This window comes from Sylvia atricapilla, chromosome Z (genome assembly GCF_009819655.1).
Source record: "Sylvia atricapilla isolate bSylAtr1 chromosome Z, bSylAtr1.pri, whole genome shotgun sequence".
Classification (NCBI taxonomy): Eukaryota; Metazoa; Chordata; class Aves; order Passeriformes; family Sylviidae; genus Sylvia; species Sylvia atricapilla.
The window spans coordinates 29,605,195-29,628,856 of NC_089174.1; the positions used below are offsets into that span (position 1 = coordinate 29,605,195).

Below are 23,662 nucleotides of genomic sequence, written 5' to 3' on the forward strand. Positions count from 1 at the left end.
AAAAAGACATCCCCGCCAAAAAACAAACAACCCCCCAACAACCTAAGTTCTTCCTTAAATAGGGAACATCACCTTTCCAAACATTTTTACAGCAGGAATTAAATTACAGAGGGAAAATTTGAAAGGTGGCTTTCATTTACTTCAGTGTCAGATGAATATCACTTTATGGAATAGGAAATTCAGACTAGTGAAAGAGTGGTTACAAAACATTTGAAAACTGGGTATGGTGCATTAAGATTTCTCCACTGGCAAACTTCAGGTTTATGGTGAGATAAAAAAATACTCTATCAGCTCAGTCCAAATGGGAAACTCTTCATGCAAATAATTTCTGTCCTGAATCCGTATTTATTTACTACTATTTATTTTCTTCACTGCTGCAGTAGCTGTACCAGGACCAGTGGAGCAGTGAAAGAACAGTTCTGAGACTTGCCATACCAGGCCTGTTCAATATTTGAAAAATTCTTGAATAGCTAGTGAAGAACTTACAAGTAATTGCTTTGAACCCAGTTGTGTCACAATCTGTGAAATTGAAATGAAAAGGAAACCTTGAAAATATATATTTTCAAGCTGTAATGCCTCAAGTGGTATTTGGCTTATATTTGATTGCTGTAAATGTAGCTTTGTGCTGTACTGGAAATCACCGTGTCCTGAGATCAGTGGAAGACTCTTTTACTGTCCTCCTATTTAATATTATTTTTATTCTGTAAACATTGTTCCATTAGGGTTTTTTATCATTATCCTTTTTAATTTCCAAAAAGAGGGGCAAATTCAGATCTCATTTACACCAATAGAAGTCCAGAAAAAAAAAAACTAGAATAGAAACTCAGAACAAAAACTGTTACAAAATGTCACAATTTTTCTATCTTTATAAAGTAAATGAAATAGTATTTTGACTATGGTGTCACAACAAAATTAACCTAATATAAACTTAACTTTACAATCATGAAGATTCACAATGACAACTCAAGCCAAACACTGAAAGAACTAGCATTTTATCCACCTGTATGTGAGCAGAGCTTGCCAGCTCCTCACTTAGGAGACCTACTTCTCTGAAGGATAGCGGTGTAAGGACAAAGGCTGGTGAGAGCACACTTCTGCAATGTGACAGACACACTGAGACCTGTTCTACCTCTCACGTTTTGAAAAAGAGAAAATCTGACTCTCATCCCACCTCAAAAAGATGAGCTGTCTGTTGCGGTACGTTCCCCTGCCACATTCCTCAGTCTGTTGTTCTCCTCAGGCCTCAGTCTTGATTTGTGGCTCCTAGGCTCACCCCTGAGTTTACCAGAAACATCCAGGAACTTGCTGCCAAGCTAGCTCCTGTTCCTGTTTTCTGACAGTCTTGCAATGTTTTTGACATGAAGAATTAGACTAAATCATGGAATCACAGAATTTTAAGTGTTGGAAGGGAGCTCCGGAGACGATCTATTCCAACCCGCTCTGCCAAGGCAGCGTCACCTACAGCAAGTGACACGGAAATGTGTCTAGGTGGGGTCTGAATACCTCTAGATAGTGAGACTCCACAACCTCCAGGGGAAGGCTGTTACAGTGCTCTGCCACCCTCAATGTGAAGAAATTCTTCTCGTGTTGAGGAAGAACCTCTGCGTTTTAGTTTATGGCCTTTTCTACTCGTCCTGTTACAGGGCAAAACTGAAAACAGTCAAGCACCATTCTCTCGGCAACTGCCTTTGAGATAATTGTATGAATTAATGAGACTCCCTCAGTCTTCTCCGAGCGAAACACGCCCAACTGCTCATAACGTCGTAGACGTACGCAGGGAATGTAGCGGTGCATGGAACGCACGGGCAGAGGGACTCAGGCCCAGCCTAACGCAGCCCCACGCATCGCGCCGGCGCCGCCGCCGCCTCAGCAACAACTGCCGCAACGCCCCGCCCCGCCTCACCCCACCAGCCAATGGACGCCGGTCTCGCGCTCTCCACGCCAATGAGAAGCTTCAGGGCGGCTCAGTCCCGCCCCCTCAGGCAACAAGCGCGCGGCGCGGTACCTGTCGGAAGGGGGAGGGAGCGGTGGGCTCGGGGGAACATGGCGGCGGCGCGGGAAAAGGGGAAAGCTGTCGCCAAGGCTGTGAAGCATGGTGAGTCCAAGTCACCCTTCGTTCTGGGCTCCATCGTCAGGATCTTCATGGAGAACTTTCTGTGAGTAAGCGGGGGGCGTTTGTCTTCCCTTAAGCGGCCGTGGCCTGTCCCTTCCGCCCTGCCGTAGAGGGTCGCGCGGGTCCCGGGGGTTACGGGGGCTGGAGGAGGGAGTGAGGGAAGCGATGTTTCCTGTAAGCTGGTATTCTTGCTCGGAGTGGGGAACTGGGAGACACTACTGTGTGGGTTACGAGTCCCAGGGATTGTCAGCGTAGTGTCGCTTTTCCGGGGGCGCGTTCTCCGATGCCGGCCAGCCTTCCCCGGGGGTGATGGCTCCTATCGGCCGTGCAGCCTCTGCGTGCTCTTTGTGTCTCAGGCTGTTGGCTGCCAAGCAGCGGAGGAGAGCAGAGTGCAGAAGATGCTCGTAGGGCAGTGGGGATAGGCCTTGAGACCCATTAGGATGAAGTGTTCGTGGTCTTTGCACGTGTTTTTTCCACTTGCTGTATACTGCTAATAGCATTGTTTTTGGGCGTATTGTGTTTACCAGCCAAGTTGTCAGGCCATTTATACAGGTTACAATTCCGTGCCAGCCTTGAAAACCTTCACTAGTGTAGCGCGTGGATCACGTATTAGATGTTAATTGAATCTTCAGAGACAGCAGTTTAAATCGTCATTAAGGGTTCAGATCCTTTCTCTTCCACAAGTACGTGGTTTATAGTATTGTGTTGCCATTAACTGCTTCGTACTCTTCCTTTAGTAGTAGTGTTTGGCACAGTGCAGGAATAGAACAACAAATGATTCTTTATAAACTTAGAGCGTCAACTTGATACGAGTTTTTATGGGTGGGTTTGGTCTCTTCCTATAGTTACTATTGCAGTAAGCATGCTGGATGCACATGATGAAAAATGTCTAATGCAGTTAGAAAAAAAAACAAACGCTAGAGATGGGCTGATATGGTAACTAAAGAAAGCTGCTGCATTGCATGATCAGTGTTCTGTTTGATTTTTTATGAATAAAATTAAATGATACCCTAGCAAGTTCAATTAAAAAGTTATCATATTGGTGGATTTCAATCCTCATAGTCACTGATCCTAAAGAAAGTTCTAGTGATTACTCTGGCTGGTAGGAATGTATTTCATGGTGTTTCATTGAAATGTTAGTTTTCACTCGTGAGACTTGCTTACAAAATGGTATTTCACAATTGTGTCTAGATGAGGTATCTGTTTAATAAAATCGTGAAATGTTTCTAAGTAAGTTCCTCTTTTTTAAAGGTAATTAAGTGTTTTAAGATTCAAAAACTTGCTGTGTTTTCCAGAACATACACTGTCTGTGAAGTACATCCAGGGCCCAACCTGAATGTGGTTCTAGGTGCTAATGGCACGGGCAAGTCAAGCGTAGTTTGCGCCATCTGCCTGGGACTGGCTGGAAAGCCTTCTTTCCTAGGGCGAGCTGATAAGGTAATTATGAGCTTTAGTGATTTTCATAATTCATCTGAATTTCATTCAGAATGCTGTCCAGCAGAGGATAGGAGGAAAGACTGTCTTCCATGATTTGCTTCACTGTTATAAAAAGTAAGGCGTCTAAATTGAAGCGTAACCTGGTCCAGAGACAAAGTGGGGTTGTCTTAATTAACTACTTGCTGTCTTGTATAAATTAGGAAATGGAAACACCTAAATTGTAGTGCAACCTGAGCGGACTAGAGGTTTTATTTGAAGATGGCTAAGCATCCACAGTGGGGTAGGAAAAGGCCACTTAATGGCCTAAACAGTTGATAAGAAGTACCAACTAAAGGACAAATAGACAAAGTCTAAAATAAATTCCAAAATGCATAGTACCTATAGAAATAATGTACTCCTAATGTGTCTTGAAAATTCAGCTAAAAGCATGGAGGCACTGATCTTTGATTTAAATGGAATTTGTATTGCTGTACTCTTATTTTCACTTCTTACTTACATTATAAGATAGAATGCATTGATACTGTAGTAGAAAGTTTTCATATTTTGAAATTTTAAAAGTTTTGCACTTGCTTTCTTGGATATTCTCATTGGATGTAATATCTCTGATCAGGTTTGGAGCAATGAATCTGGGTGCCTAAATGATTGCACATGTTCTTTTGTAGGTGCTGAGTCATAACTAAATGTGAATATGGGGATTGACTGTGTCAATACTGTGTGTTGGTATTTTTCTTTACTTTTGTGATTTATTTTCATACTATTAGAAATGGCAGTTCTAGTATAGCTATTTGGCAGTGTCTTTTCAGTTGTCTTTGTTCCTCGAATTCATGAGAACTTCTTCCTGTCTGTGGATCTGCTGATTATAATTTGTTCAATTTTAGAGGCTAAAGTTGATCAGAAATTGTTAATTTGTGGAGGAGGTTCTAATGATGCTGGTGGAGGATGGTAACGTCTTGCTTTATTTTTAGTTAGTGCTTAATTTTGGTTTTAATTCTAAGTTTTCAATAAAATATGCTGTTACAGCTGCTCCATTATACAGATGTGTATTCTTGTAAGATCATTAAGAGGTACGTTTTATTTTGCAGTAACAACTTATAAATTAATTTTGTAGATCAGTCTCTTTGTGAAGCAGGGGTGCATGAAAGGCCTAGTGGAAATTGAACTGTAAGTAGTACAACTGTTTTCTCATGCACTTTTAATTGAATCATTTCCCCACACAGTTGTTCACAAAGTTGTGAGAAAAAATTTTAGTGTTCAGAGGTCTGTCTTTAAGGTGGTGCTTTAATTTGCCCTTTTTTAATTCCCCCAGACTTCAGAACATAAAGTTTAAATAATCATCACACAAGAAATAAGCAGTGGTGGCTACTCTTGATTTCTCTTTCTGAAGCATTTCACCTTGTCTTGATGTACAAAGAATGCATAGATAAAGATAGTTCTGTATGGTATGTTTAGTTTTTGATTACATTTAAGGTTCAGATGATTTAAATTTAGTCAGTACTGCCATCACTACGTGGTGGTTGGAATTCTTTCTATTGCAAAAAAGAAGAGAGAAATCTAAGTTTTAAAGCATTTTATCTGCCTTCACTTTCTTATACTGATACTGCCGATAGGGGAGCCCTGGCTACATTTTCACTGAATCACATACTGATAGAAAAGAAATAAAAAACCCAATCTGACTAATTCCATGTAATGCAGTCTTGTAGGTAAGCTGTTGTGAAACAGAGCAGCTAGAAATCATTTGGACTGTAAAATTCCATTAGTAGCTTCTGCATAGGGCAATATTATGTGCTTCTTTTTTTGTGGATGCTATGACACAGGTGATTTTAATAAGCCATAACCAGGTCTGTTTGCCTGAATGAAACAGAAAATAGAGATAGTCAACTGATTCATAGCCTATGTTAATTTGTATAACGATAGGCCATCCTGATCAGATTCTCTAAAAAGGAAATTTTGTTGAGGAAAAAAAATACCACAGGCAGGCCTTGGAAAAACTCCTGTCCATTTTTGTTACTGTGGGAGTGATCAAATAAGACCTTCTTTAGAGAGTGGCCAGGCAATATGTTCAGGAGATAGGCTGTATGGTGAGGTTGTTTTAACATAAATATATTCCAATGTTACTTGAAAGTCTGAAAAGAATCTTGCAGTGCGTGCAGACTTAGCATTTCATGGCTCATTAGGCCTAGCGTGTCATGGCTGCAGTGTAGTTGAGTTCTTTTTCTCATTGGCAGAAAATATTTAAATACAGTAGATGGAATGGGAGACCAGTGATGCAGAAGATTGCTTTTTTGACAAGAACTAGAAATTGAAGTTCTGTAGGCATATATTGCCTTTGTTGAATTTGGCCCTTGGAATGTAGCTTAACCCAAGTTATGATTGTAAAAGGCTGGTAATTTAATGAAAGGAAGGAGCATGGCTTTGTAGGTCTTCTGAAGGAAGTCTCATAAACAGACTAAATTTTTGAAAATAGATACTGAGCTAGAAAACTAAATGAAAACTAATGTCTCTTCAGTGGCTTTTAAAAGCAGAATATGAAAATAGGGTTTTTGTGTTGTGTGCTATTTTTTCTCAAATGGTTTATATATACACATCTTACTGATGTCTTTTTGTACCCTAATACTTAAAGATGTACTGCACCTTCATCATACCATTTTAAAACTTATTAAATCTCACAGAAATAGAGTTTCTTTCATAGAAATAGTTTCTTTGTTTGTGAATAGTTTCTTTCATAGAAACTGTTCATGTTTATAACAACTTGTGTTTCATACATTCGGCATGAGCATCTCATATATATTAGTAACTTCTGAGTTAGGATTTACAGATATTCTTGATGTTTCCCATGTGAGTTTAATTCGTCACTGAAGTACTGGATGTTTTCTGAATCAGGAAAATGAGAATCTTGATCCTACTGTCTAGTTGATTTAGATCAAATATTTAGCTATCTATAAATTCTAAAAATACTTAGACACTTGGTAACCTTTGAAAGTGTAACACTTTTCAGGTGTTCTGTAAACACTTCTTTCTATTAATCAGGTTTAATTCACCAGACAATATTATCATCACACGTGAGATTTATGTGGTGAGCAATTCTTCGGCGTGGTTTATCAACAAAAAACCAGCAACCCTGAAAACAGTAGAAGAACAGATTGCAGCCTTGAACATCCAGGTGGACAATTTGTGCCAGTTTCTTCCTCAGGTATGAATTAATTTTGAAAGACAGTGGAAACAAATGGAGTATTGTGCTTTGAGAGGATTTTGTTGCTGGTTAGCTTTAGCAGCACTTCAGCTAATTCAATGGAACAGCACAAAAACCAAGATGGATGAGGCAGCCGTGCTGGCGTAATGGTGAAAGAAAAGAGGAGCTGTGTGACCTTTAAAGCTCACTAATTGGACAATTTTAGACCTGTTGGCTCTGAAAGGAAGGATGCTAGTGTTCCCTGTCTTGGTGTTCAGAGTAGCAGCTCTTGCTAATAGGGCCTTTCTGGTAATGTCAGCAGTTCATTGAGCATAGAGCTTAAAGGTGTATAGAATTGAATTACATAAGAGTGAAATCATCCTAATGGAAAATAAGTCTTAAAGAAGAGAGAAGATAAAAGAATACTACTGGCATTTTCCGTATTTGTATGTGTGTTTGAGCAGGTCAGGATTTCTGTGCAGGTAATGAAGGTTCTTTCCCAGTTAATTTGGATAATCAGGAATAGTAGTAAAAGGAAACCTTATTGAAGCCTAGCCATGGGCTAAGATGGCATGCAGAAGAGCATTAAAGTTCAGAAAGCTAATACTCCAGAAACAAAAATATGCCAGATGTTGGAGAGTTCATTTTCACTTACATACAGTATTTGTTCAGAACTTCCAGCATACTCTGGTAACATACCTTTGCATTTAAAAGAACTTCCTCTCTTTAGTACGTAAATGTCAGTTCAGTCAGTATTACAGTGTTGATATTTCTGGTTTATTTGTTCTCTCCCAGTGTATCAACAGCAGGCACACTTCTTGCATCAGTCTCAGTTTTGAGCTCTTCTGCCTTCAGCAGCAATACTTCTAATAGCCTTGGTTGTCAGCTTTAATAATAACTTCTATGTGGCTTGACTTTCGACTTAGTCATAGTATTTATACTGCAAAAGATTTGTACTGCAAGGTTCCTTCAGCAGCCTGAGGACAAATGCTCTAAAAGGTTTGGTTGCTACTCCGTGAGATGGTCATTAACTATGACAGAGCTATTTAGCATAGAACTGTAAGTCAGGTGTGATGTTCGTGAGTAGCTTGTTTCAGTGTGTAAATCCAGTATTATTGTATTGCAGTGTTCAGCTCTTCCTGTATTTTTTATAACTTTTTATAATTTTGTAGGACAAAGTTGGGGAATTTACAAAACTGAGTAAGACTGAGTTGCTCGAAGCCACTGAAAAATCCATTGGTTCTCCAGAAATGTACCAGTTTCATTGTGAACTGAAAAATTTCAGAGAAAAGGAAAAAGAACTGGAGGTAAATATGCTTTTTAAAGAGCAGTAAATTTAGGAAAAGTGTAATAAATTTTACCCTGATGTGTTACAGAAGCAGAAAGTGGTATTTTTTTACTAAGTCTGTGGTAAGTGGATTTTACCAAATAATGCTCATCTTCTCTCAGGACTCATTCACTCTGACACTCACATGCTTGTAAATACAAAGATGTGTGCAAACGGCCCAGAGGAGGATCCCAAAGAGGAGGGGTGCCTGTTGTCAAGTATTTCTTGCTTCTCTGTGATTTTTTTACCAGCAACAACTCTCCTAGTCGGTCTTTTATAAATCATTGGTTATGACCAAGGATAGTCCTTTGCTTTAGTGTTGCTCACTTCCTTGAAAGCGAAGAGGCGGACAAAAAGGAAAAGGACTGGTGTTCTGGGAGCAATGTCTGTCCTTAGCCATACAGGTTATTCTTTTAATCCTTTGTTCTGTTCCTGTCTTTTTGAATGGTTCTCCTCTAGTTACTGCTGTACTAAAATGCCTCCTCCAATGTTAAATTTCTGCTTTAATGTACAGGTGAGATGTAGACTTAATTTCTGAGAACTGTTTAGATACTGTAAAACATGAAAATATATATTACAGAACTTGTGCAGAGAAAAAACCACCTCATTGGAGAAAATGAAACAGAGGGTTGAACGGTACAAGCAAGATGTTGAAAGATACCATGAGTGCAAGCGCCATGTAGACTTAATAGAGATGCTTGAGAGGAAAAGACCATGGGTGGTAAGTTCATTTCCAGTGTTTTTCTCACCTAACCCATTTTCAGAAAGACTGTGAAATTAGAAATAGGCCAAAAGTTGCTTTAAGAAAAAGTGTGACTGGAGTAATTTGAATATCATTACAGTTTGCTCAGTGCAAACAGGCCAGGTCTTGACATTCCATTCTTGATCTAACTGATGTTTGCTTATGTAGTTGGCTGAATAAGTTGCTTCCAGAAGTAGTTCAGGTAGTTATTGCACGCTTAGGAAAGCCCGCAGTACAGGCCAAGAGCAATACTCTTTTCATTCTGTGCAGAGGCAACTGGTTTAAGCTCTAGCCAGCTCTGCTTGCTTCTTCAGCTGTAACTTTTTTTATGATTTTTGTAAATTTTTTTAGAGATTGTGTTCCTCTTAATTTATTAGTTGGGATTTAGTGTATATGATAGACATGTCAGTGCATTTAAGTTGCCAATCTCAAAAATGTTACCATTTGGACAGAAAAAATTTAAAACACATTTGAAAAACCTAGGGTAAAGAGCAGGTCATTTACACAAATGAAAATAAGTCTTTCTGAGGAGCACTTTAACACTAGCTTAGTTTAGTATTGCATGATCAGTCAGATTAAATTATTCTAAACAGTTCAAACTGATTAAGATTTCAGTTTACTGAAACAATATATTGTTTGCCTTGTTTGCAAGCATAGAGTTAATTATAATTACATATGTTATAATAGAGTTAATGAAATACAGATACAGAACTTTCAGAAAGCTTGATGTATTACTTGTGAAGAATGCAAAAAACTTTTGTATGTAACAAAGCCTGACATGTCTATGTAAAGAACATTATGGCCTTTGAATCTTGAGCAACTGGAAATCCCTTCACTGCCTTCAAATCTTCTTGCTAACAGCAGAGGGATTAGGAAGTAGCAACTGAAATAGCTGGATGGTGATAGGTGTTAAGGAAGTAGGGTATACCTTCTGTAATGTCAGTACTTGCTGAATGGTGGGCTTTTTTTCTTACTACAAGTGTTAGCTTCATGTTGCATAATTAATGTAGACTGATCCTGATCATTCTCTGCTGTAAGATACTTGCTTGTACAAAACTCTGAAGGCTTGCTGGACACTGGCAGAGGAACACTAAACTAATGATTTTATCTGCTATCAATGCCTTCCATAAATTAGGAAGCATGGCTATTAGTTACGTGTTAAGCAAGTTTAGTCAGACTTTGTTACACCTTCCACTGATGTCTTCTAGACGGTTTATGTTGCTCAGTATGTCAAAGACTTATAGTAGGTGCACTCAGTTGAATGTAACTTTTTGGCCACTGAATCCATAGAAACAACAGCGGGCTTTGACACCTTGGTGGAGTTCTAATTACAGAATTAAGAGTGTATATTAGATTCAGGGAAAAGAGAAGTGGAGGTAAATATGCACTTTAGAGATGCCGAGAGCAGCAGTGACTGTTGGGAAATTTATTAAAATTTTAACATGACATTTTCCATGTACTTAATTTACATTTGAAATCAAAGGGCATTGATCTAATTGTTTTCTATCTAGAAGAAATCTGAACTACGGGCTGTAATAAAATTTTACATTCTGTTGCTGTTCTGTGATATGTCAAACTATGACAGAACTTTTGTTATTCTCCTATATTGCAAAATACCAACCCCTTTCTAAAAAAAGAATAAAAGAATTGCATTGTTCTACAAGAGCATGGGATATTTTTTGTTGTTGTTTTGACCCGGTACTGTTTAGTCCTAATAATAAATGGGTGTGTTTGTGTTTTAAAATGGAGTTTACCAAAGTTGAGAATAGTATGGGAGTTTATTCTTCCATCTGTGGATGTTTCATTTGCTCCATCCTCCCCAAAATGCAGATTTTGACTAAAGACTAAACACACCTACCTGTTCAATTTAGCTTTGTAAGAAAGCAGAGTAGCTGCAGCTGAGGTTTCAAGTCAGCTGGAAGGCAGATGTATAAACACTGCATGATGTTGCAAAATAGAGAAACAGGCAGCTTGGAAATATGATAACTCAAATATGACATGTTTCCTAATCATAGAGCAAAAGAGGAAGTCTAGGGAGGAGCTTGTTCATGTTCTGATCACTGTGGAAGTGCATTTTAATTCTGACGACTCTACTGCTTTTCACCTCAGGAGTGTCTTTTTGTCAAGCAGTTTTTTCTGGACAGTGATAGCTGCTTCTGTATGTGGATAATTACACACCATTTTCGCAAATGTCTACATCTAATAAATTCTTGAACATGCACTTCAAGTTCCGTAGAATTCCATAGTTCCCAGAATCATGTCGTTTTGAAAATGTATTTTGGTCAAGCCGTGTCCATTCTTCTCCTCCTCCTCTGACATTTCCATTAAGAAAAACAATGTTTTAAGGTGCAGATATCTCTTGGGAAAGCTGAAATGCTTTGGAAGTTCTACAGGTCTTTAGTAGAGTGCGTGATTACAAGCATCAAAGTTACTTGTGTACAGATAAACATGAACTTTGTATTTTTGTTATGTCAGATTTTCTTAAAAAATCTGGAAAAATTTTAGAGATCCACCTTGCTGGCAGTTTAAATTCTTTCTTTAAAATTTTTTTATCTCACCAGGGGTGAGATCTTGCTGGCCCTGTGCCTCTGCCAGGCTGATGCTCACAATGAGCCCTTCACGGTGATGGAACATACTGTTCTCTTGTATTTCTGTGTTAGGGGGCGCTGGGGAGAGATTTCCCTTACTTTTGTTCCTTCCTTCTTAAATGTTTTTTCTCTCCAGAGGGTATAACACACAGAGAGAAATCCTTAATAATGACTCCTTCAGCTTAAACAACTTTGTCTACAAAATTCCCACCTTCTAGAAGTAGACCTTCTTGGTCACCATACTGCTTACCCTCTTTTCTCTCATGAATGTATCTTCAGTTAGGCTTGCTGCATAGAAATGGCTTTGGTGTTTGTGGTGTGTGGTGGAGCTTTTGTTTCCTGGAAGTGTGTTCCACTCTGTCCTCTTAGGTTTATTTCAGCAGTGGTTGTGTCTGTTACTTGCTCTGATGATCTGTCCAGCTCCTTTTCCTTTCGAAATTGTCAGTGGTTATTTGCTTAGCTTTTAGACTCCTGCCTAAGTAGTCTGAAACTGTGAATAAAGAGGTCCTAAGTAGATTTTTCCACTATCCCAGATGGACATAAAGACAAGGTAATTTCAGAAAAATGGATTGTTTTTTCTGCTACTTGAATTGCATATTATTTAAGAAGTGTTAGTAAAGCATCTTTGTTCACTTAGGGCTGAATGATGACTACAAATCCTCATCATTGGAACTAGTAACAATATTGTTTACATAGTTGCTCTAATACTAGTTTCTGAAAGAGATTTTTTTTCCTACAACTATGTGCAGGTAAATAAAATATTTGGACAATATAAAATGCTGGAATAGAATACAGCAATTTTTTACCGTTTTACTTTCAACTCTTCTAAGGAATATGAAAATGTTCGTGAGCAGCATGAAGAAGTGAAACAAAACCGAAACCAAGTTAAGAAAGAATTAAAGCGTCTGAAAGAAATGCAGGCCCCACAGACAAGAAAAATCCAAGAAGCTGAAGAAAATTTAAGGAATCTAGATATGAAAACCAGAGATAATGTAGGTATTGAAGTTCTTGTCTAACATAGGTAATATTTCAGGTGTTCCTGTGTTCAGCTTTTTAAAACATAAAGTCATAACTTCTTTTTTTCTAGCATGTCATAATGATGTTTCAGTAGAAATTTTCCTGAAGTACCTGTGTCCTTGGTTTTCAGAGCCTTCTCTGTGTCTTTTCAAGGAATGCATTCCTTAGTAAGCCCCTAGTAACAATTTTTCAGCCTGCTCTTGGTTTCATAAAAGCATATCTTAAAATTTCCCTTCACTGTACATTAAAAATCTTCTGGGATATAACGTTAATATTTTCCCCAAGTTAGGTACTTCCATTGAATTAAATGTCTGTTTTCATCTGTTCTGTACTTTGGGTTTGTGGATGCTTGAGGTTCATTACATCTTTACTGGCCTAAAAGCATTCCTCGAATATTGAACATAATTCTGTAAGTAGGACTTGATTTTTTAATTAGACAGTAATCTTCCATCAATTGTGAATATTTTTATGCATAAAGGAATTTAATGGTAAATCTACCTATACATTGCAGTTTACACAAGTTTTTTGAAATGCTGCTCTTCCTGGATTTATGAAAAAATATTATTTCCATATGAAAAATTACTGTAATTCCCTGCAGGATTTTAACTACTATTTACTATTCAGACTGCAGAAGTCGTTGTGTATGTAAGCTGAACAAATTTGCAGTGGATAACCAAAGTTAAATGATGACTTGAAAATGTTTTTTTGCTGCAGTGAGTTGTGTTTGAAGGAAGGTGACCTGCTCAGAGGAGTTGATGTGGATACACATGTGATACCTGTAGAGGACTGCTGCTTTGAAGCATCTTGTAGAATGAGGGTCTCAAACTTCAGTGGCGTTTAATGCACTGTGAGCTAATAAACCAGTCACAAGTGCTTTCTCTAAAAAAAAAAAAAGGCGCCAAAACACACACTTTTGCCCCAAACAAACCACAATCCAAAACCAAACCAGAAAGGCCAGACAAAAACTCCTACAGATTGTTGTTCACAACATTGTTGTTTTTGTTGTGATAAACACTACACCCACAATATGAAGTTCTGACGTGCCTCATAATTGTAAGAAAGTTCTTTGGTAAAAGTATTTAGGTTTTGTGTCCTACAGTGTTGCAAGAGTTTCTTATGCTGTGAGGCATAAGAAACCCAAATGAGGCAAAATAGCCAAGTGTTCCAAGATGTTGCCGTCTTACTAAAGTCACGTTTTTTTGGTGTGGTTGGGCTTTTTGTTTTGAAGGTTTTTTTGTTTAAGGGTAAGGATTGGAAGCTTGAAATTAATATTTATAGTGCAACAACGCGTTCATGCTTGTGAATTGCTAAACTTAGTTTTCACTCCTTGGTTTTATCCTATTAGTATCAAACTCCCGTGGTTTTTTTCAAAGAATTGTACTCAACCACTGGTACCAGTGTTCTTGGAAGTATTGGGCTGTATTCATATAGGAGTAATTTTTTTTTTAAAGCTTGTACTTCATTTCGCTGAGAAACCTAGGACAGTGGACATTTTAGTTTTAACTTGCAGGGAGCTTGCTTAGCATAGGCACTTCCTACAAAACGTTTGAAGAAAACCCAAGAGGATGTGCAAGATGGTTCATTTTTACTCTTGTATCAGCATATTTTTCTTTTCAATCTAAACTTGTTGAGTAAAGCTTTTGAATACCCTATATTCTAAAGGTTAGCCATATGCTGAAGTGTTGCTTAATTTATGTCTGGAAATTGGATTAGGAAATTTGTTCTGCAGTATTCCAGTAGCCAAAAATATAGAAAGACATAAAGAAGATAAATTTGAAATAAATAGTTTATAGAAGACTTGCTGAGGTACTCTAATATGGCTTTGCAGTGATGAGTTATGATTTTGTCTCTTATTTATAACTGATGCTATTCAGTATATATAAGAGACTTCCAAACCTGTTTTTTTCTGATTTTAAATTATATATCCAAGTCTAATTCGAATGATTATTTATTTGTCTTGAACTCAGAGTCCAGAATTGCAGGAAAAGACATAAGGGAATATATTATATATGTGGTTATGGCATGAACTATTTTTAAGATACCAGGCAAGTTAACAAGATCTGAGAGGTGTACTGCTGCTCTTTGAACTTTCATGACAGTAACTTTTTTTTCAGGTGCTGAAATCGATTTCCTTCACACATACTTTCAGAGTGGAGCTAATGAAATGTCCTTGGAAAGGAGAATCAGTGATGGTTCACTGTCAGAAAATAGTTTTGGCATAATGTGAATGTGCAAGGTTTAAGTAGCTTAAAATGGCTTGAGCTGCTTTGTCTTCATTAGTTCCTCACTTTTTCATAGGCTGCTTGAAAGTTTTGTAACTTAAAATTCTGTCTTTGAACAAATGCAGGAATTTGGCAAGAATTTCACAGGTAATTATTCTGTAAGCCAGAAGGAGTTGATTAGTTTCAATTTGGCGTTAAGGAAAAGTAGTTTAGTATTTTAAGTCTGCTCTATTCTGGACAGACAGACCTGTAGGGAATGTAATTCTCTTCAGACCCTTTGCTCTAGGCTTATATCCATTATCAAAAGGCTTTAATTCTGAGTGCTTCTTGACATCTTTCTCTTGACATGAGGCTATATATGTGAGACCAGAAATAACTACCTCTTTGTCTTTCTTGAACTTTGTTGGCAAAAAGAAAAACCAGTATGGAGTTGTAGTTTTGTCTGGAAGGAGCTGAACAGCAAGGAAATTAGTAGAGTAAATCTGGGAATTATATTAATTAATATATCCAGGTGTTGCACTTTTTTTTCTCCTGTCTCTTTGTTTTAAAATCCTTTCAATTTCTGTATTAGATTAAAAACTTTTAGTAGCCCTTGATGTTTTGAGTGGTATCAGTGTAGAATATGGAAAAAAAGAAAAGCTTGATGAAGTGGTGTATTTTCAGAACAGTTTCTTCAGGCTCTTTAGAGGCATTTGAGCAGAGTTAACTATGCAATGCAATTTTTAGCAATATTTAATAGTGTAAAGAAGTGTTTTGTGGTTGTACAATGAAAATCATAAAGATAATTGTAGTTGTTCATCTATTCTACAGGTAGGTCTATACATAAACATATTACTGAGAATATAATGATAAATGAAAAACAGAATTCCAGTTTCTTACTTGCATCCTAATTTTGAGAGCCTTCAGAATTGTTTTGTGAATATTGTGCATCAGTTTCCTGGGAGAGAGCTTTCTGTTCAGATTGCCTTCCTGAGCTCTTTGGAAAGAGCATCACAGAATCAGTACCTCATAGCAGTCAACTACAAGACCCAGATGTTTTTCTTCTGTGTTGACCTTATGCAAACCTCCTGCACGAGTTTTAGATTTTTTTGTGCCTTTTTTTAAGGTTGTGATAGGGGAAAAAAATCTGCATAGTTTTATTTTCTCCATTTTTGATGCATCTTAGTGTTTTCAATATGACTCTTTGTAGAAAAAGCTTTCTTCTGGTGAGAGTGCTGTGTTTATTTCCATGTCTGCACTGGAATTTACTTGAAGTGCTTCAAGGAAGGAGGAACTCAGTTTTCAGAGGAAGGATTGTGTACTTCCCTTGTGTTCAGAACTCGGCTGTGTGGGTGCCTGGGCAACTTGACCTAATAAAACATGCTCTGAGAAGGGATGGAACTCAGGCCAAAGGGAAGAAATTCCTCCCAGCCTATGTTATTCTTCCACTTTATAGAAGCTGAGGATAGAGAAGAAGCAGAGACATGGATGCCTACACATGAGCCTACAAGTTGTAAGACTCAGTTGTGTGGGATCTAACTCAAGCACAATGCATTTCAGAGGTAGGATGACAGACAAAACCTGTTTTGGCCATCCTGTGCCTAAGAGTTTGAGCCTTGCTCAGTCTTTAGTATCACCTTTCTTTGCAAAGTTGGTTTGGAGAAAGAGGCAAGAACATTTTATAATTGTAGGCATCTGAATGTAGCATTTGTATTGAAGTTAAGGATGGAGTTATTTTAATTTCAGATTAGAACTTCCTCTATGTCATGCCTGAATTTGCAGGCATATAGCTGAATGGTTGTGAACAGCACAGTATATATGCAGTTATACAAGTCTTCACAAATTGCTGAAATTGTATGTGTTACAGATACAGTTAATAAGAAATGGGTGAGTATGACCTTGTCAGTAATAAAATGTGGAGTAAATACTTACGCATATACAAGATGTTCAAAATCTGACTGCTTTTTACAAATACAACTGAATTTATGACTGTAAATTTAAATATCTTGCTGTATGCAGACTGCTGAAATCAGAACTATTTCCCAGAAATGTAAAGAGAAACAAGATGCTTTGGAGATGAAAGATAAACAGGTAAGAATCATGCTATCTGACTTTTCTTGGTGTTTGTTTTTGAATTTTTTGTCTGCTCTTCTGTTAGCAGAGTCGCAAATTTCTAAGAAGATGCTGCGTGTGCTTGCACTCTTTATTCCGTCCAGTACACAGCGTATCTTTAGAACTCTATCAGTCAGACAGGAATTACTAAGAGAGAGGTGTATACTGCATAATATCAGTTGCCTAATAAAATAGACAGCATGTTTGTATATATCGACAGACAGAGCATGCCCTTTATGTGAGAGGCTGGGGTTATTGCTTCTAAGGATATACATCCTGTAACTTGTAAAACAAACATCCGTTGCAAGGATGTGCAGCAGTCTCATCTAGCACTTGGTCAAGAAATGTATAAATGAAATGAATAAAGATGCAGAGTCAAAACTTCAAAGTTATGTTTGGGCTGTAGGTTTTACTTAATTATAGACTAAAGTTCAGATGTATTAAACAACTGTTAAGCAATTTATTAACCTTTAAGGTTCTGCTTTTGTGAAAATAAAGGAACTTTAAAAGTTGATTTATAGGCCTTGTTGTATTTGTGCTTATGTTCTTCAACTGCCATTTGAACTGTGTCACAGTGCTGTTGGAACTGTAATAGACTGTTGGGGTTTTGGTGCATGGTTATGTCAGCATTTAATAGCAGTTGCACAGGTATCCTAGGTATTTGTTGTAGGTTCTGGACACCAAACTCATTTCTTGTTGGAAATACCTTAAATTTATAGATTGAAGAAATTAATCAAGCATTCAGAATGAAAAAAGATGAAGAAACAAACAGGCAGAAGAAAATACACCAAACTCAAAAAATAATAGAGGAGTGGCAGAATGAGCTGGATACAATGGCAGTCTGTGAGAATCTACAGCCACAAATTGATGCTGTTAATACGGAGCTGAAAAAACTGCAAGAAGAAAGGGCAAATATTGATAATGATGTCAGTGATCTAAGAGCAGAAAAAACCAACCAAGAGCGGGAAGAGAGAAGTAAGTTACTTATTAAGAGGATTTTTTAATTTTTTTTTACTATTTTAATTAATCTACTTGTACAGAATCTACTTGTCCTGCTGTAGTGAAATAATTCAAGGTGTTTATTTCGAGCCTCATAGTTGGCTTACATGTATAGCAGTCTTCTTTCTTGTTACCAGCTTTATTAGAAGGAACAACCAAAATCGAAACAAGAAGATTCAAAAGTGACAATTGACTGTAAAACTATCCTTTAAAGAATCAGTATTTCTGGTCTCTGGGTGAGGACACTCCTTTGGCAGTTTGGAAGTTGGGGGATTTATTTAAGAAGGAAGGTGTGTAGTTAGCAGATTGTGAAAAACAATCCCAAACCTGATGAAGAAAACAGTTTACTTTGAAGAGGCAGTATTTTAGCTACTTCAAATATTATATGCAGTATATTAGCTGCTGATGCTGCATTTGTCTTCCTTAGGTGAACTTTAGCTAACCTTAATTCCAGAGCTTCTTTACATTAGTCTGGGATTTGCAATTAGTCCTTTCTAAGAACTTAAATGAAATTAAGAAATTTAAGCTTGACAGGTGGTCAGGGTATATGTATTCCTCAGTGAATGCTGCTGATTTGCACATACCTGTCTAGCACTAAAATTGCCATTGAATCCAAGAAGAAACTGAGGTAAGAGTCCAAGTGACCTGGTGGAGAAGACACTGCATATTTTATCTTGAACAGCACAAAAATCTCAGGTTTTGATCTCTGTCTCTTCTGAATACCAGATGCTTTCATGCACAGTCTGTTGTCACACATTTTGGGTTTTGCCAGCTTGAAAGAACACAGATTTCACGTTACAAGTCCTACTATCTCTTTCCTCTGGGGATGTTCTTGTTTTTAAATACAAAAGTAGAACGAGTTTTGAAAAAACATACTTCTAGGGCAAAATTCTTCTATTTTTACTGTGCCTAACGTGTTTTGTTATTCTTTGGGTAGGTTTTTAATTCTGTTTTAGATTTTAAGCTTTAATAGTTCTCAAGATTTCTTCAAAAGTAGCAGCATCTCAATTATGTAAAGAGAAACTAAGTTCTTGTCATTTACTAACAACTTTAGTTTTGGAGGCATGTAGTCAATAGATACCAAAAAATGCTGGTTATAATGTGTAATTGCTATGGACTCTGTTTAAGAAACTACCTTAAATTACAGGAATAATTGGTCGCCTTGGACAACTTAATAATATAATGCATATGAAGGAAGAGAACCTTAAAATGAGATTCCGAGACACACACTCTGCTCTTATGTGGCTAAGAAACAACAAAGACAAGTTTAAAAAAAACACTTGTGAACCCATGATGCTTGAAGTAAGATTTACTTGCATACCACTCTTTTAATGGTCAGATTATTTTTGTCTTGCTAGGCTTCGAGAATGTCTGGAAGACTTCTAAGACACATCTTGGAATGTCCTGCCAAGTACCTACATTATAATCATAATAAGAATTCCATAGACAATGTAGTAATTGAGTAAGGTGGGATGGCTCCTTTACTCTATAAGAAGAAGCTTGTTGCAGGTTTCCTCTAAGATGCAACCAGTTATTATCCAATCTTACTGCTTAAAACTTAAGTAGTTCTTAGTTGCTGTTTAAAATGTAGTGGTAGTTGCCAATTGAGTATCTCGCTTTGCAGCACAACCTGCTTAGCTGTGATTACTTCTCTTTGTGATCTTCGAGTGGTTTTTCTGGTTTGCTCTACCCAGCCACCTAGAGACACAGAAATCGACTGCCAGTTTTGTATTGTGTTTTGGTTTGGTTTGATAGCTATCTAGAAATAGCAGGCTTAGTTTTCAAAGAGATTATTACTTTTTTTTAGTGCATTCTTCCTCTTGCAATAAATGCTCTGTGTAATGTGAAGAGGATGAAGATCTCCAGTTGCACTTCTTTTCAGAATTGCAAACTGACTTAGTGAAGTATTGCTACAGCTAAAATTAGAATATTATATTAGAATATTAGAATATTTATATACTAATTCTTACATTTTGCATGTGAACTAGGACTGCTCAAAATTACTTTTATTTAAAATAGAATCCCAAGTATTCCTTGTTATTACCAGAACTTTGAATTCCTGTTGAAAGACCACATCAAGATAATTTTATAAATGCTTCAATAAGGATGTCTTTACTTAAAGCCTTATTAACCTCTTAGCATCAGTTGATGTGTAGATTTGGTTTTTTGTGTTGAAGTTTAACCCTAGCCATCAGTCAAGCCCCACGCAGCTGCTCACCCACTGCCCCATTGCAGAATTGGGTGGAGAATCAGAAAAGTAAAACCCATGAGGTGAGATAAAGACAATTTAATAGGGAAAGCAAAATCCATGCACATGAGGAAAGCAAAACAAGGAATTAAGTCACTGTTTCCCAAGGGCGGACACGTATTCAGCTGTCTCCAGGAAGGTAGGGCCCCATCACATGAGACAGTGACTCAGTGTCCTGGTTTTGGCCAAGGACAGGGTTAAACTTTTGTAGTGCTTGAGAGGATGTGTGGCTGAGGGGGTATGACCAGACTCTTAATTTGTTCAGTATCACCTCACCTCCTTGCTAGGAGTGGGGGAAAAGGGCTCTTGCTTTTGAGAATGGCATCCCATTCAGGCTGGTAGAAGTTGTGGTGGGGAGAAGTATTTGTTGGGGGCTTTCAGTGTAAATTGTTAGTCTTATATCTTTTATTATTAAAATTGTTGCAGTTACTGCTTGCTTTCTCATCTTACTGCTGTTTCCAGTAAATTATTTGTATGTCAACCCATAGTTTTCACCTTTTTTGCCTCTAGTTCTTATCTCTGTCCCACTGGAACAGGAAGCAAGGAGGGGACCTGGGGACTGAGGAGTGGCATGGTTTTAGTGGGCCTTCTAAGTTGAAGAATACCATTCCTAAACTGTGACATTTGGGAGGCCATCACTCCAAATGTATCCCCTTCTCCTTCACCTCACATTATATACTGATGGTTATTTGGAATATCTCTTTGGTCAGTTTGGGTCGCCTGTTCTGACGCTCTTTCCTCCCAGTCTCCCATGCACCTATACCTTACCACTGTGGCAGCACCAAGAGTAGAAAGGGCCATGGCTCTGTGTAACCTCTGCTCAAAAATAATAATCATGGTGTTATCAACCCTCTATTCTGAAATAATCCAAAATACAGCCCCATACTAGCCACTGTGGAGAAAATTAACTCTACCTCAGCCAAAACCAATACACTTTGGTATCATGTAAATTAGTCCTGTGTACTTAAAAATTTCAGCTTTCAAATTGCTGTTAACTGTACCCACCCATTGGCCAGTTTGAGATTATTAAATCGTGTAATTCTGTGTAATTTTGCCTTTGTGTGTCATGTATAGTGACATAATGTCTAATTACTAGTGAAAGTTAACTGAAAAACATGAACATCAACATTTCATTCAGATTTGGAATACTTCGTTTTAAGTACGTGGGGGGTTTTTCTTAGGAATTCAAAGACACCTCAGCTTGATGAGTGTGGTGTTTTCTGTTGCTAATTGAAAAACCCTTACTAGTGCTGGAGCAGCGCCATTAGACATAAGATGGGGTGGTTGCAATTGTAAGGTCAGGATGGAGCAGAAGTGAGAGAGGTGGTATGGTGAGAGATGGTGGTAACTTTAGGAGTGCTGAAAAAGGATACGGATGACTAAAAACTAAGCACAGTGATCTGTGACTTCTTACCATAGGTTTCCTCCCAAGAGAACTGATTGCAAAAAGGGCAGGAAATATATTTTTAAAGACATAGTTCTTGTTTTAATTAAATGTAGGTGTGGATATCATCTTGACAATTTAAAATGTTTTTTGGGGATGAAATGTCAAATTGTATTAGATCACTTGGTCATTACCTTTCTTTATTAGATCAATGTGAAAGACAGTAGACACGCAAAATACATTGAAAATCACATTTCGGCCAATGACATGAGGGCTTTCGTTTTTGAGTGTCAAGAAGATATGGAAACATTTCTGGTGGAGGTAAGTTGACACCAATTTTTAAGTACTGAAGTAGTAGGCCTGACCTTGGGAGTCTGTCAAGTAAATCTGTATGACAAGGATAGATACCTATACCATAACAAGTAGATAATGCAAAGTATTTAGAGATTTTTTTTTTTAGAATTAAGGTGTTTTTAAAGCTTAGACTAACTGGAGGGATGCAGGATATTAAGAAAAGGTGGTTTTTTAGATTGTCTTCTAAAATGTGTTTTTTAGATTGTTGGAAAGGCAATAGTCACCTAAAGTAGAAAATACTGTCTAGAAGAAAATGGTTAGAATGGAGATCTACAAATTTATTACCAAAATTTTCTATTGCTCTTTAGTTAAAGAGGCAGGAAGCATCTTTTGTGACATGCAGTGGTCCAAGCAGCAAATCAACCTTGTATTTTCATAATACTACTGTCTCCCGAATCAGTGAGATGATTATTCCCTTTGAAAGTTGGGCAGATGATGCAGGAGGAAAAAAAACCAGAAGATGGGGTATTAAACTATCACAAGATTTTGCAACTACAGTCAACACAACAGTATATTTAGTGACAAATTGTCCTGCCATTTTTGAAGGCTCATCTACTCTTCATGGAAGCTAATCACTTTTTTTTACCTGAAGAGTAGTGATGGTATCTTAGGTTCTGGGGACTTACCTTGCTTGTGTGATTGTGGAACTCAGTTCAAGGCTGCTTTAACCAGCTCAACTGATCTTTCTTTATATGATTAGCTCTTTAGACTGAACACTTGGCTCTGGATTTCTTTTGTTGCTTTTATTGTGTCTAGTGCATAGCGTTTTCAGAGTGTTTAATAGTGTTTGCTTTTAGAGAATTTGGTTATTTCTGAGCCATAGCGAATTTGTGAGTTCTTCCAGAGGTCATCAGTTGAAAATAATTCTGACTCTGTGAATCAGTAATTAGTATTTTGCTTGCATGTGGTGAATTTTTCTGGTCCTTACCTAATAATCTAATACAATCTAAATATAGGTGCGTGATCATCAGAAACTAAGAGTGAATGCTGTATGTGCACCTGCTGAATCATGTGCTGAAAATTTACCTTCCAGACCTATTGAAGAATTGCAGTATGTATCAGACTGTATCAGGGAAATAGTTTTAAATGCAGTGGGTTTGTTTTGTTGCTATGTATTAGAAATTTTTATTCAAATCAGATTATCACCAGTTCAGTTCTGGGTTAATGGGACTTTTTTCTGAACCTTCAGTAAATTCAGTTTGCTTACCTGCTGAATTTGATTTGTGATGCTTATATTTTTATTATCTGTTCTTCAGCCGGTATGGATTTTTTTCATATTTACGAGAGTTATTTGATGCTCCTCTTCCTGTGATGAGTTACCTTTGTTACCAGTACCGTGTTCATGATGTTCCTGTGGGAACAGAGAAGACCAGAGACATGATTGAAAGGGTAAGATATATGAAGAACCACAAACTCACCTGTGGTGGTGTCTTGTTTTGGGAAGACAGGTATCTGCCTGGGAAAGCTGGAGCTTCCCTTGGAATGGAGAACGTAAACCACCACCACCACTCTTTTTCCAGTTATAATTTTTTCAGTTAAAAGCTTTTAGGCAAAAGATTTTGGAAATAGAAATAGCGGTACTACCATGGCAGGGCAGAGCTGGCCCAGCTCTCGCAGGGTGGCAGAGGAGCTCAGAATTTCAGGGCGAGCAGATGATGGTGGATTTCCCAAGACTGAACTGCAGTGAAATCCTCCAGCAGGAGCACCAACCCAGCTGTGCCTTCTCCCCAAACGCTGAAAATGAGACCAACAGGCTACTTGAAGCTCTGATCTTTTCCTGCCTCAAAACTCCCGCCCTACTCCGAGCTTCAACCATCCCATTGTTTTGTTAAATAGGCTTAAGTACGACATTTAGTCTCCTTGGTAACTTATGGGAAAAAAATTCTTTAGAGTAAAAAAGAACAAAACCTAACCCCCAACAGGTGTGGAGTTTTATTTTGGAAATTATTTAGTGAATAAAGGCAGAAAACA

The 23,662-nt window shown here is 37.7% G+C and overlaps 1 protein-coding gene across 2 annotated transcripts in view; it reads left to right on the top strand.

Annotated features, from left to right (window-relative positions):
- The first annotated feature begins 2,014 nt into the window (after positions 1 to 2,014).
- SMC5 (structural maintenance of chromosomes 5) overlaps positions 2,015 to 23,662 on the top strand; it is a 41,648-nt gene continuing 20,000 nt past the window's right edge. For both annotated transcript variants that reach the window (XR_010745919.1, XM_066339939.1), the window contains exons 1-13: positions 2,015 to 2,156; positions 3,409 to 3,550; positions 4,659 to 4,711; positions 6,578 to 6,740; positions 7,892 to 8,026; positions 8,627 to 8,767; positions 12,207 to 12,368; positions 16,614 to 16,685; positions 17,426 to 17,681; positions 18,853 to 19,007; positions 21,545 to 21,658; positions 22,648 to 22,742; positions 22,948 to 23,080. Coding sequence is in view for 1 of the 2 variants with exons in the window: in XM_066339939.1 (XP_066196036.1) it covers positions 2,044 to 2,156; positions 3,409 to 3,550; positions 4,659 to 4,711; positions 6,578 to 6,740; positions 7,892 to 8,026; positions 8,627 to 8,767; positions 12,207 to 12,368; positions 16,614 to 16,685; positions 17,426 to 17,681; positions 18,853 to 19,007; positions 21,545 to 21,658; positions 22,648 to 22,742; positions 22,948 to 23,080 (1,734 nt within the window). In the remaining variant the exon portion in view is untranslated. The remainder of the gene's footprint in view (positions 2,157 to 3,408; positions 3,551 to 4,658; positions 4,712 to 6,577; positions 6,741 to 7,891; positions 8,027 to 8,626; positions 8,768 to 12,206; positions 12,369 to 16,613; positions 16,686 to 17,425; positions 17,682 to 18,852; positions 19,008 to 21,544; positions 21,659 to 22,647; positions 22,743 to 22,947; positions 23,081 to 23,662) is intronic.